Genomic DNA, 13,681 nt, shown 5'->3' with positions numbered 1-13,681 from the left:
TACACTTTCTAGGTCTCCCACCCTTTGAGATTTTTGAATGGGACAGACACATTATTCACGACAAATGAATGATATATGTTATACAATAACATTTTTATTTTTTCTATTTTACTCCCTATTCCTTCCCAAATAATTCTGAAAATTTGATTTGTTTGTTCCCCAGCAGACACTGATTTCATGTTTTCATAATATAGCCTACAAGGACTTAATAACTCTCCTGAGTGTCAAGAGCTCACTAGGGGTCCTCATTTTATCTGGTTTAGTTTTCATCAATTATTAATCCATAAGAGGACCGTCCCATTCTCTGACACCTTAGTTTCTTTAACAGGCCAATTAAGGACCTTGATAATGTCTTTTTGCTGTTGCTTTCAAGAAATCCAAGGACATCACACTGATTAGATATCCCTTATCCATACATTTGTTGATTCTTTCAAAGCTTGACTTTGAGAAGACATAACTTCCTAACTTCCCTTTTCCCCTCCTTCTAGAGGGAGACATGTTAACTCCTGCCCAGTATCACATTTACCCACGCCTACTAATTCTCTTCGTTGTTATGCTCTCAACTGATCTCCCAAACAGAACCCCAACTTCCTCATCTGCATTTCAAGCCCGCCAAGAATCAGTGCCAGGTACGTCCCTTTCTATCCTGGTAGGATATTACTCGCACATAAAAGGATTATTCCAAGCCACAGTGCCAGAAGTACTTTTGCTAGGTCCTTATACTTCAGTGAGACAACTTCACAAAGAGCAGTCTTGCCATTAGATGCTCCCTAAGCATCTTCATCATCTGTCAATTTTACAGACACACAGACTTCACTCTTCTGATGTGTTCAAAACCAAAGCAATTCTTTATGCTATCATGTTGTTTCTGCTTATGCAGTCAGCAGAGACAAATGCACCTGTAACAGTCCAGTACAACTCCATGCTACAGCAGAGGTGAGGAATCAAGTGGTTAGCTCTGCAGAAATGGACCCAAGGGGGTCCTGGTGGACAGGACCTCTGTGCTAAGGCTTAACAGCACACTGGGCTGCATTTAGAAGAGATCACCAGGGGCAAAAGAAGTGATTATTCTCTTCTGTGCCTGCACTCTAAGCTGTATCTGGATTACTCTGTTCAACTTTGGGGCCACAGTGCAAGAGGATTCACAAAGAGGAAAGAGTCCAGCAAAAAGCTGCCAACACTGTTAGGGTACTGGAGCTTATGACGTGCAAGGAGAAGCTGAGGGAGCTTGGTGTGTTCAGCCCGTAGGACACATTAAGGCAGGACAAGAGGTCTGTCTGTGGCATCTGATCACTGCCTTCAAACAGCAAATGGGGAGCTGCAGAGATGACAGCAGAAGGAAGAGAGGCAAGTCTCAAGTTGCTGCACACAGCAAATTCCAGTTAAATACTGGGGGAAAAAAAAAAAAAAAAACACAATGAAAATGGCAATGCACAGGAACAGGTTGCCTAGGAAGTTCCCTGGAGATACATAAAAATTTCAAGTACTCAAGGCTCTGTGCTTTGAAGTTGCCCCTGTTTTGATCCAAGGCTAGATTGGATGGCCTCCAGCCTCCTTACATTATTCAAATAATTCTAGGAATACAAAAAGTTATCTTGCAACTACATCATCTGCATGAAAGGAACGGTATACGTTATGCTTCTTTAAAGTTTTTAATTACATTAACATTTTCTGTGGCACTGTGCCAGCATTAATCCATGCCCCTGAACCAACCAAGGTAGGGCTGTCTGTACGCACAAGCTGATTGGCAAGGAAATGCAAACGTAACTGGAAGAACAGCAACACACCTCTGTTCCAAGAGAAGTCAAAGTCCGCCCATAAAAAACAGCATATTAAAGACTGCTCAATTAAAGGAAAAATATTTTTAAAAAATGATTTTTTTCAATTTGTCTCTGCTTCATGCATCCTACTTCCTCATTTACCTGACTTGCAAAAGTTGTTCTAGCATCCAACTGCATTTTTTCCCAAAGGCTCATAATGCTCTGATTTCAGTGTGTGTGGAGTGAAAATTGTTTTTAAGTATACAAGCAGAAATAACGTTATTAACTTAGCTTTGCAAGTGACTGACAGCTCAGTTTCTCAAAGGAATTTTACTAACCATTTGTTAATTACTGTTACTCTTACAGCAATCACTGCCATCCAGATAATCTTGTACTTTATTGCCAAGATACAGTGTACACTGCAGCATGTAAAAATTAAAACCGCAAGTTTGCAAACAGTTTCCTGGCACTAACTCTTCTTCCTTTTCAAAACAAATGTATTAATGCAGCTAGTTCCTCACATTTTTTTCTAAAGTTTTTTTTTCCTTGCATTTTCTTCTAAAGAAATTAAGACTTCAAAAAACATGGTAAAAGGCCAGCTAAAGCACAGAAAAAAAATAAATATATACATACACCGAAGGACAAAACTACTAACTGAATGCTCAGCCTCCCAAGCATTGGTAAGCTCTTAGCAGCTTACCAATCAATAAACCACAATGCAAGCAGAACTTCTTTACTGTAAAGCTCCAGAATGTCTCCAAACAGAAGATAGAGAGAGATGGGATCAAGGAGCAATGTCATATAAAACTTGAACAGCAAAAGCAGCAGCACACTATTTTTAAGAAAAAAATATTTACCTGGAAGTCTTTGTAGACAGTTAAGTGTCTTCTGCATACAGAAAATGTGTTAAATAGTCTGCTTTGGTTACTGATTTCAATCAGGGTTGAACTCTTGAATTCTTTCATATGCCCTTACCAGCATATGAGAACAAACCCAAGAATTTCACCACGAATAAAGAATCTCCTGCAGAATTTTAGCAGAGTGGTGATACGTATAATTATAAACTCTTGAAAGAATTTGGGATGTCACAGAAAAAGAGACAGTACATCTGAGATAACACAGTGCCCTCTGCAGACAAGGCAATAGATCCCCCTGAGCACTGACTGCTCCAGTTCATGTAACAGTAGTGACTCCGAATTTGGTGTTTTGTGTCAAAGTGTTTGGGCTGAAGCACCCCTCACCTCAACAGAAATCCCACTCATTCTAGGCACCGTGCCATTTGCTGATGCAATCAGTCTTTACGTCTTCTTTACTTGAGAAAGAGCGCGCAACAGGACTGATGCAACAACAGAAATCAACTGAAAAAACACGCCAGTTTCCTGATAATGCGGTCTCTAACAAAGTCTTGTCAGTAGAAGCAATACTGTATGTGGCGGAACCGGATTAAAAAAGGTAATTCTGAAAGCACTTTCTGCTATCACAGCCCAAAAAAAAGAAGGTATGGAGTAAGAAGAGAGTGGTTTGTCTGCATTCAAAGTAATTCCTACCATTTCCTGCAACAGCCTCAAACTCTGTTCAGCAGACCAGTTTGTAAGTAAATACTCTACATGATTGAAGGTTAGGAGTTGAGCAAAGAGTTATTTTAAGAAAGGTCCAAAGCAAATTAACCTTGCAGATGACATTTTGCAGTACAACTGCTTTTAACTGCTCTTACAAACTCCACAAGCTCTTGTTTTAACCCTCTTTAATAAAACTGATGGTTTTAACAGAGCAGTTGAATCTAGCTTAAGGACATCTGTGCAACTTGAAGGCAACAGTATTTTTAAACCAGTCTCAATACAAGTCACACACGACTTACGCTTTTGAAAAGACAACACTACTATCAATAACCTGATAAAACTCACAATTAAGAGAATAGGAGTTGAAGAGAGCAAAAAAGACCAGTGAGACTTTCCATGAGCCTGATGATTTCAGTAAGCGCCACTGACGCTAGATTCCATTGTGACTGCCACTTCTGAGAAGACCGAGTGTCATCTGGAACGTTCCTTATGTTTGGAATCAAAAATAAATAGGAATAGAATTCATACATAGCCAGAGTACCACTACTGCTTAAGATCCAAATGATTGATCAGGGATTACATGAAAGCTATGAGAATTATTTGGAAAAATGGTGTAGAAACAGTTTGGGCATCTTCTGTTTGCAGATTTTATTTATTTATTTATTAGTTAGAAAAGAGACATTAGGAGAAATAAATGAAGTTCTACATCAACATCCCTAACAAAATTCTTTACTGTCACCATGTGGTAAAGCAAATACCAAGCTAATTCCAGCTTCAAACCTGTCCACCAAACCATCAGCTTAGAACAAACAAAAAAAAAAAAAAAACAACTTAAAAAGCCAACTAGTAATGAACTGCACAGTCCGCTCAGAATATGCGCAAAGAGTGCACTTAGAAGATCTGGGAAAGACGACAGAGGTTACAACTAGACCCTGGGAGCCGATTCCTCATCCTCCACTCCTGGGAAGCTGTAGTTTGTAACTTCTCTCTCGCAAACACCATAGACACATTATGACTAATTACCGATTTTTTTGAAAATTAGCATTGAACCACTTCTGAGCCTTTCAACCTCCCGTAAGCTTTGACAACACACACAGATGGCTGTCTCCAGTTGTGTGCCAAGCCAAGTAAGAATATTTTTGCTTATTGAGCAAATTGCACCATCATGTTGAGACAACATGCTTACACGGCAGCCTCGGATACTTTTACAAAGACATCCATCTCCCCCGATGTAATACCACAGTATTCCTGAGTGCTTAAGTAATTTCTTACATCGACTTAGACTTTTAGCTAATTCTTGCCATCCTTAGATATGACTAATAATACTTCTCATACTACAAACCAGTCTTTCTTTCCAAGTCTGTTCAGATATAGTCTACTCTTAGACTTTATGACTCTTTCTAGACTTTTTGAAACATCTTTCCTATTGGCAGCAACAGTTTTATTTCCCAACTTTGACTTTAGACGATCACAATCGTTTGGAATCGTCTGGGCTGCTGTAATGCCCCAGCTTTTCATAACCAGTGTTCAGGCATATGTTTGCTGAAGGGTGAATCACAGGCTCTGAAATAGCTGTCTGCTTTCATTCCAGAGGAACGACTCCAAACATTGTCAAAAACCAGGGAGCGTTTGATCTCTCTATACAGATACAATAATATAACATTGTGAAAGCTTCTAGTCATTTAAATATAAAAGCACAAGACAATGTTCAAGGCAGTGTTGAAATAGAGTTTAAATACACCTCAAAAATTTACATATTTGACAACTTCAATTTTTTTCAATTACCAAATCTGAAATGAAAACAAAACTCAAGTTCTTTATGCCTATATAATGTGAAAGCTTATTTTAAGGCATAGGAGACAAAAGGAAGACATCTTTACAAGTATCTTCTGGTTGCATACCAATAATGCCACCTACTGGCATGATAGATGATCCAAGTTTTCTTTTTGATTAATTCTGAAGTTAACCTATGAGCTTAATTTCAATTCAACACTAAATACCGTTGGCTCTCTTTCCCTTCCACTCAACCAGGTATTTTTTTTCCACCAAATATCCTCGCAAGTACGGGGCAGGATTAGAACTGAACAGTGTCCTATTTAAATGCCAACACTAATCTGACTGTAACAACAAGGACCAGAATGCAGTACTTTTCTTCAAAATGCAACCTCATAGAAAAACATTTTTTCTAAATCTATAAAGTTTATCGCCAAATAATTTTTTAGAATGCACAGACTCGTGAGGAAGTTTTACTGGTTCAGTTCCTATTAAAAGTTTTTTCCATTCCTCCACCACATACTGAATGAATTCTGATTATAATTATCAGTTGAAGTCAACATACGGGGTGAATTTGAGCATTTCACGTTTAAACAATTAGCTGGGTTCATATTCCAAAACAAACCCAGGAATTAATAAAAAATAGATTTTAAAAAAAATTTTAACAGTAATAATCCCAGAATGGAAATAAACTAAAATAACGAGGAAAGCACCCAAATGAGATTATCCTTGCCTTCTATCTTGCCTGCAAGAAGCAAGCAATTACAATCCAGTCACTTTGGAAACTTACTCCATGATTAAACTGCTCTTTTAATTCTGTCTTGGATAAAGGAATTTCTTCTTTTTATTATTGCCAGGAGGAGGGATAGAGCTATAAATCACACTATTTCTTCACTTGGTGTTTTAAATTTTCATAAACATTGTTTCTGATTACAAATTAATCTCAATAAACCCTTGAATTATGAACAGCTTATGCAAATCCCACTCCCAAGCACAGGGTAACAAGCGATGGAACAGGCCCTGTGTAGTGTTCTTAGCAACTGAGGCCTCAGGGAGAAAAATGCAATTGGGTACTTTGGTATGAGCCAAGGAAACTTGCATCTGGTTCCAGTGGGATTTATCATTCCTCCGCAATGTCACAAGCTGACAGCACAACAGCAGAGGGCAAGCAGCAGATATAAAACCACGTAGCTTTATCAGCTTATCAATGAAAGGACATCTGGATACACCGCTACCTTTTGCTGTGGGTCAACTCATTAGCAGACTCTAGCAAAGCTGCATTTTTAAAGCACCTGGCATTGTTCAGGATTTCCCCAAACAAACATGTTTACATCATCTCTTCTTCCCTTCCCAGACGCTCTCTGCACATTACATTGCTACTTCTCTCCTGAAGAGGGTTATAGCAAAAACCACCTTCCTGGTTACCGAGTACACCAAAACCTTGTGCCAAACCAAACACTCTACCCCAAGCCCCTGCAATTGTGCCACTTTAACCCTACCAGGCTGCAAGCTCAGCAGACCTGGCACGTAACAGAAAAGCTGCACTAAGATGCAATTTCATACTTCACGACCTCCTCTCAAAAAAACAGGACTTCCAGGAGAACATAGATCTTTCCATCAGGACCTCCCTGGAGCCAGATGTACTGGAAACCTGCATTATCAATACTTCTTCACTGACAGGCTGACAAATACTTGAATACTGAAGAAATTTATTACAAATACATTTGTATCAAGAAGAAAAACTAAATGGTACATTTTCTGAAACTTTCATGAGATCTGGGAATCAATATGGCCTCCTATCAAGTTGATGTAATTGATGTCTCACTCCACTGATACTTTTCCAAGATTCAACTTTGAGAATCTGCCTTCCAGAATAAATTCTCAGTGGAGAAGGAACAGAAGTAGAGAGAGAACCTTCAAGTGAGCAGAGCTAATGGCATCATCCTAATACAAAAGAAAAACTTGCACCTTGCTTGAGACACTTGACAGCATGCTGTTTTTAGGGGGGAGGGCTAAATGAGGTGCTGCATTCCATTAATGGAAATACATTCCATTAATATAAGTGAATTTACACCCAGCTACTTCTGAATACACAAGCTTCCAGCTCATTTCCACTGATACCTCTTACTGCGCACTAAAGATGCATTTAAAGCAAGAAAGACATCTTTGAAGCATTTTCTAGAATGGTGTTTTATCTCCATGACAATTTACTCAATCACATGCTCTATGCAAAACAGATGTTGTGAAGTAATTTTTAAACTATTTTCTCCTCATAAATGAAGTCAGATCGTGCTTTAAAAATAAAAGTTGTTAGTTAAACCAGCGCTGATGAATTAGAAGTAGTTCTGTGAGTTGTGAAAAGAAACGATACGGGTTTGTAGGAACAGGACAGAGAAGACTAGACCTAAATTCCCCTGAACTAGACTACGGGTTAATCCGAGAGGATGGGGTAATCCAACAATGCATGAAGTCAATGGACTTGTCAACACTAAGGTTTATGAGAACATCAGACAAGAAGAAGCAAAACGAGTCAGACCTAATAAATTTCTCCCTACTTAGTACAACTTACCAAAGCATGCCATCTGTCACACAGGAATAAACCAGACTTAGCAGCATTTGGAAGCAACAAAGGAAAATGGCCATCCCACCAAAACCTACCCTGAGATGAATGTGACCACAAGCATGATGTTACACAGAAAAAACTGGCACCTCCATGAAAGTATGACCAACACTTACTTCACTTGCAGTCATATATACAATTTTGGACACTTGTGTTCAGGAAGGTTGATAAAAAACACTAAAACAGGCTCAAAGACTGACCACATGGACAAAGAGCCCATCTGATGCGAAATCTAGAAAACAATGGCTAGATGGCTTGTCAAACTAAAGACTTAGGACACACAATTGTTCTTAATAAAGAGTAGGTAAACGCACTGGAGAAAACTATTAAGCTGAAAAAATAACACTGCCACCAGCAAGATGCATAAGCTGGCAAAAATATACTTAACTGGAAATCAGAAAATAATTTCAGAGTCTCACTATGGAAACAACCTTCCCATAAGAATACCGGGAAGAAAAATCTGATTTTGATATGTAGCATAATCAATTTAGAAAAGATTCTATTTAGCTGTCTAGAACTGCAGGCACTGGAACTCAGCATGCTTCTGTTTTTTTCCCCCCAGTTATACTAATTGTAACACACAGCACACACAGCCCTCCAAACATTTAGATACTCTTAGTTTTTTGAGCGTACATGTCAAATTGAAGTGTTGTAGCCTACATTTTATAAAATTGCTTAATTACATTACCCTATCATACAAGCACAGCCACTATCAGCAAGTTCAAAACAGTTCTGTTCCAAATACTATTTCAGATAGGTACTAATGGATGCCCTATCATAAAACCTGTCACAGCCCATTTTAAACTGTTACACCCCTGCATTTTTCTCCATTGCTAGTACGTACTGCCCCCAAAGGCTGTTTTAGGCCATCGTGGCCTTTATACTTATAGCTATGCTACCGAGAAGACCTCATATGGGATGACTGTAAAACCACAACTGAACTTTGTGCTTGGTTTATAGACAATTATAAACCATAACAAAACCTACAGTTTGTTTGCCGAGTACACAAGATATAACTTGAGAAAAGCTTTACAAAGCTATGCTAAGAAAGTATTTTAAAGCCAGTAATAAGCATAACAACTAAAAATCAAGAAACAGGCTTACTAAAATTGTGTTCTTACCTTTTCCAGGACTTAGGTTTTGGTCTATAAACACCTTAAGCTCTCCATTGGCTTCAATTAGTCCAGCCTATTAAAGAAAGTAACTTTTATTACATTTACAAACACTGATAGCCTTTTTTTGTTAAAGATGGAAGCAATCACACAAGAAGACTCTGCTGCCACTATTCAGTTCCTCAGAAATCTGCCACTAATTGCACTGTTTGTGGCACAGTATTTCTCAACTTTAAAAAAAAATCTGTTGATTTTTTTAAATACTTATTCTTAAAAAGCAAGCAAAAAAGCAGTTTACACCTACCTTGCTATTTTGTGCCCTAACAGCATACATGCACTGCCTTAAGAGACAGCTGAACACCCCTATTTAGAACCACTGCCATCTGTGATTACACCTTTTGCTATGTAGGAAATATTACCCTGTTAATAATGTTACAGCAAAGACAACAGAGGTGGTAAAGAGCACCTTAAGACATTTTAACTAGGAAAATGGCATTAAAAAGTAACACTTTGAGCTTTTCATTTTTTTTCTTTTTTTAAAGATCAAACTGCAGAGCTCTTAAAGGATTACATACAAGCGTATCAAGTAATCATCATCCCTTGAGAACGCTCATAGTGGAAATTTAAAAGATAATACTGGATAGAAAAAACAAAGCCACAACTCCTTGTTATCTCCAGACAAAACAGCCCTGAAAGAATAATGAACACGGGACAAACAGACTGTATCCATTTAGAAAGAACAGCAAGGAAGTCAACACTTGTACTTACCAGAGTTTAGCAAGTGGTGTTCAGAGGGTGAAAAGTCCCTAGCTGTATTTTCTACATGGCCTGTACTTGCAGGCTACTGCGCATCTTTAAGATACAGTTAAGTGGTCTGCTGTCAGCCAGCAAAGGTTTCCCCGTAAAAGCCTACCTGAAGAGTTCCGTTTGTAATTTGCCAGAAGTTCAGCAACCCAAGCGAGCCACTAGAGGATGCTGTGGTGCTGTTACTATCCAGGTGTATGGCAGCAATGAATCCTTAAGATGTAACTTTACAAAATGGGAAACTTTCTACAGTCTTCTCTCCTCAATGAAAGGAAGAAAGAGAAAGAAGACAGAGTGCTGGGGACAGGCTGGGAAGTAAGAGGAGAAATTTTGTGAAGGGAAACAAAGAGCAGTGGCCTAAAATAGCATGGCAGAGATGAGAACCTGGTGACACAGAGGAAACTTAAATGAGGAGGTAATGAAAGTGATAGGTAAAATGAAGAGCCTGTAGCATTTGTCCTCCTTTCTCATAACCTTCCCTCTCCCAAAATAATGAAATAGCCTGGTTTTAATGAAACGGCAACAACTTTCTGTTATACAAACAGCAGAGATTCAAAGGCAGCTCTGCTGCCCTATTCCCAGGCACCAGAGCTGACATCCAGCAAGCTCCGTCAAAGAAAGATGGTACTAATCCATATCACCTGCAAAGATGTCACTTGAAACACATTCTGTAGGACCAATATAGGCAACAGGACCTTCTAGAACACTGGAACTCAATGCATTGAAGACAAAGCCAAATTTTAGGGTGTTACATTATACTCCCAATTCCACCTCTGTTTCACAACCAGCGTGTTAAACCACACAGGAAGTGCAGCCTTCTTGTCATCGCATTTTTTAAGTGCAATCCTTCAGTTTCTATTCAACAGCAGAAAGAAGAGGTTTGTAGTCCTAGGACTCCTGCCATTTCTCTTGTCCATGAGAATCAAAAACATACCAATGAGAATGGAAAGACAACATAAAAATATAAGACAATATAAAAACTCATTACATTGAGTTTGTCATTAGCAGAACACCCAGAAAATGGCTGGTTTAATCTGTAATGTCTTTCGTCATAGAAGGAGATGAATTTAAAGCTTTTGAATTATTAAATCCATTCATCACTTTAATATGCGAAAGCAAACTTGCACTGAGCTTGCATGTCAGTTACAGTGATGGTCCAAAAGTTTGAGCAGTGAGCTTGTTCAGCAAATTCAAGTACTAAAAGCAAGTCACTGCTGAAATAGGTATTTCGATAATTAGCAAATTAGGTAATTGGGTAATCAATTATTCTTTGGTCCCCCGTTTTTTCCTAAACTAGAATGATCTCCAATATAACCATTTCTATTAATTCATTTTATCCTTAACCAACCAACACATTGTAGTATCAAATCATCCAATAAGCTTCATGTTTTCTTCTACATAATTAAGATATGCCATGAAAACTCCCCAAACCCACGTTCAACTCTAGAAACGCAATCTAGCATTACACAGGGTCAGGTTGGTGCCACGTACCCTGGGGATCATGCTTCTGTGTGACTGAAATTACGCAAGTCACTGACAAACTGGGAAACATTGGGGAAAAACACTGCATTTCAATCAACAATAGAATGCAATTTGGGAAAAAACAGAACAGCAATCACTGGAGAACCACCAGCAAACCCATGAAGACTACAGCAGTTACAGCTCCTCCACCTTGCACACCAGAGTCTTGCTAAAGGTTCAGTTCTGGCAGCTACATGGCTGGAAACGTTCGACTCCTAAGTGTGTGCCTAGGAAAGGCTCCAAGAGACCTGCTTGGAAAGAACACTGTCAAATCCCATAATGAATAGCACCCCCAGCTGCTATTATCCATAATGAAAGTTGATTTCATTTCTAGTGAAATCCTGCTACTCTAGGCTCAGAATGCATTTCATGATTCTGGTTATATCATTTGATTCTAAATTAGCAAAATTTATCACTATTTAAGTCTCTTCAAAGTCACTATGGACAAAGTCACACATGGACAGCTTTTGGAGATACAGAACTGAAAAGCAAAACTTCCCTCCCATACCAAGACCCAGTATCTTTGGTCTAAAATAGAACTACTAGGCAAAAATCTCTCAGTGCATAATTCACAGAAATTCCCACTATTTTTCAAGGTAGATTATTTGGGAAGATAATCCAGGGTTACTCCTCCATAATATATCTAGCACAGACCAGTGCTCTGAAGGAAGCGAGAAAATACAACTCAAGAGGGGAATGTGACCACAGCTCCCCTTAGGTACATCACAGTCACTGATTTACAACCAGCAAAAGAAGTATTTGAGTATTTGTTTTCTCCAATAAAAAAGTAACCTTCTGCCAAGTAGCATTTAAGCCTTTGCTGATGGGAAAATACACTTAGTTTTCAGGCCTTATCAAGGTACTTGTATCAAGGTATTTTGATTTTGTTTTCCACCTGATAACATTAAAGGAAGTTATGCATCTTGAAGTTGAGAATCATGAGAAGAAGAAAATGGAGACAAAAAATATGTTAACGTCAGGGCTGTTTGAAATGCTATCATGATCTTAGTATTTGATTCTGAAGGCTTTCTTAATCGTCTGTAACTTCACAATTTGAAGTTGCTTTCCTCTTCAAAGAGCCGTTGGCTGTGTATCCTTCTGTAAGCTACACAAAGAAACCTTTACTATCTGAAACAGGTAACAGGTATATTACTCTTTCTGCTTTTCACATTTCAAGAAAACGAACAATAACATAATAAAAATAGCTTCTGGTGCTCCACATAGCATTTAGCTGTAATGATTTCAGTTCCAAGCAAAAACTTTGATCTCCTCCTTTGTGGAGAACACAGGTAGAAGGTTAAAGACCACTGGGTAAATCAGTAAAGCTGCTAATTTTAACCGTGGATGCTAAGTTTGAGTAGAGACCTCAGCTACCACCTAGGATCTAGCATATCACATTGTTCAGAACCTCTAAGGAAAAGGAAACAACTGAAGAGCTAAACATATCACTAAGTTAGGTTTGGCCACCAGCAGGCGAATGGAATGGGAATTCTATTTTTGTTTTGTTTCTAAGTAAAAACTGAAAAACTGGAAGTCAGTCAATTGGGAAGTAATCTTTTTGCTGGGACTAAAGTTAACCTGAAACAAAATTTGCTAGAACTGTAGAGACTTTTGAGAGTTCAATATCTTACTAGCTAACTAATATTTGCAATCTCTGAAGTTATGCACTAGAAACTTAACACCCTTACAACAGAAACAACATTTCTTCCCCAGCTTTCCAGACTTGCAACTCTTTTTCTTTACAAAAAATTGTCATAAAATTATTCACTACACCTTTAAACTATAAAGAGAAGAGTCTCAAGCAGAACATGGACAGAAGGACAGGGAACCTATAAAAGCATGACCGGGTATAGAAGCTTGACTAAAATGAGGCTGAACAAGTAGATGTCCTATGTCTGTCAGGCTTAACCTGAGAGGAAGGTCACCCCCACCACACTGAGATAAGCAAATACAGGGAACAGAAAGCTGCTTTTGTGCCACAGAAATACCTTTTCTGTCTTGCTCCTAAGTAAGTGAGCCCAATTTGAAGCATTCTTTGTGTTTTTAAGTATGCTCTGTGAGAAAGAACTGAAACAAGAGGGGGAAAAAAGTTGAGATAAATGGAAACAAGCATTTGCCAAAAGGTATTTCTCAGAAAGCTTTAAGTTGCTAACTGCAGATTAAGACCACTAAAATGATGCACAGGACTGGGCGTGACAACAAAACATTAGAATTAGGTCAAAATACACAACATTGGTTAAAGAATAGGAGTCAGAATGGGACAGAGAAACAAGCCGAAAACATTGGCACTGGAGGGGGAAGACAGAAAATGAGCTAGAAAATCAAATGGAAATGACAGATGAGGTGCAGAGGTTAGAGAAACTGGGAGTCTCTGAAGAAGTACAGGAAACACAACTCCTGAGAACCTAAGAGAGTTTTAACAGAACCAGGAGTTTGGATCCCATGCAGAGAAAGGAACAACATGGGAACTGGGAAGGTATTTTCACCTTCCTATTGCAAATTAAGCTATGACTGAAAGGGTAAATAAGCTGG

General features: G+C 38.6%; 1 protein-coding gene across 3 annotated transcripts in view; it reads right to left on the bottom strand.

The window, feature by feature from the left end:
- The window catches only part of TFDP1 (transcription factor Dp-1), a 40,973-nt gene that overhangs the window by 18,065 nt on the left and 9,227 nt on the right, over positions 1-13,681 (bottom strand). For all 3 annotated transcript variants that reach the window (XM_084292602.1, XM_084292601.1, XM_084292603.1), the window contains exon 3: positions 8,834-8,900. In XM_084292602.1, coding sequence (XP_084148728.1) covers positions 8,834-8,900 — 67 coding nt within the window. The remainder of the gene's footprint in view (positions 1-8,833; positions 8,901-13,681) is intronic.

Source organism: Netta rufina (genome assembly GCF_964035555.1).
Source record: "Netta rufina genome assembly, chromosome: 1".
NCBI classification, from domain to species: Eukaryota; Metazoa; Chordata; class Aves; order Anseriformes; family Anatidae; genus Netta; species Netta rufina.
The sequence above is the reverse complement of the archived record's forward strand: the minus strand, read 5'-3'. Positions and strand labels throughout refer to the sequence as shown.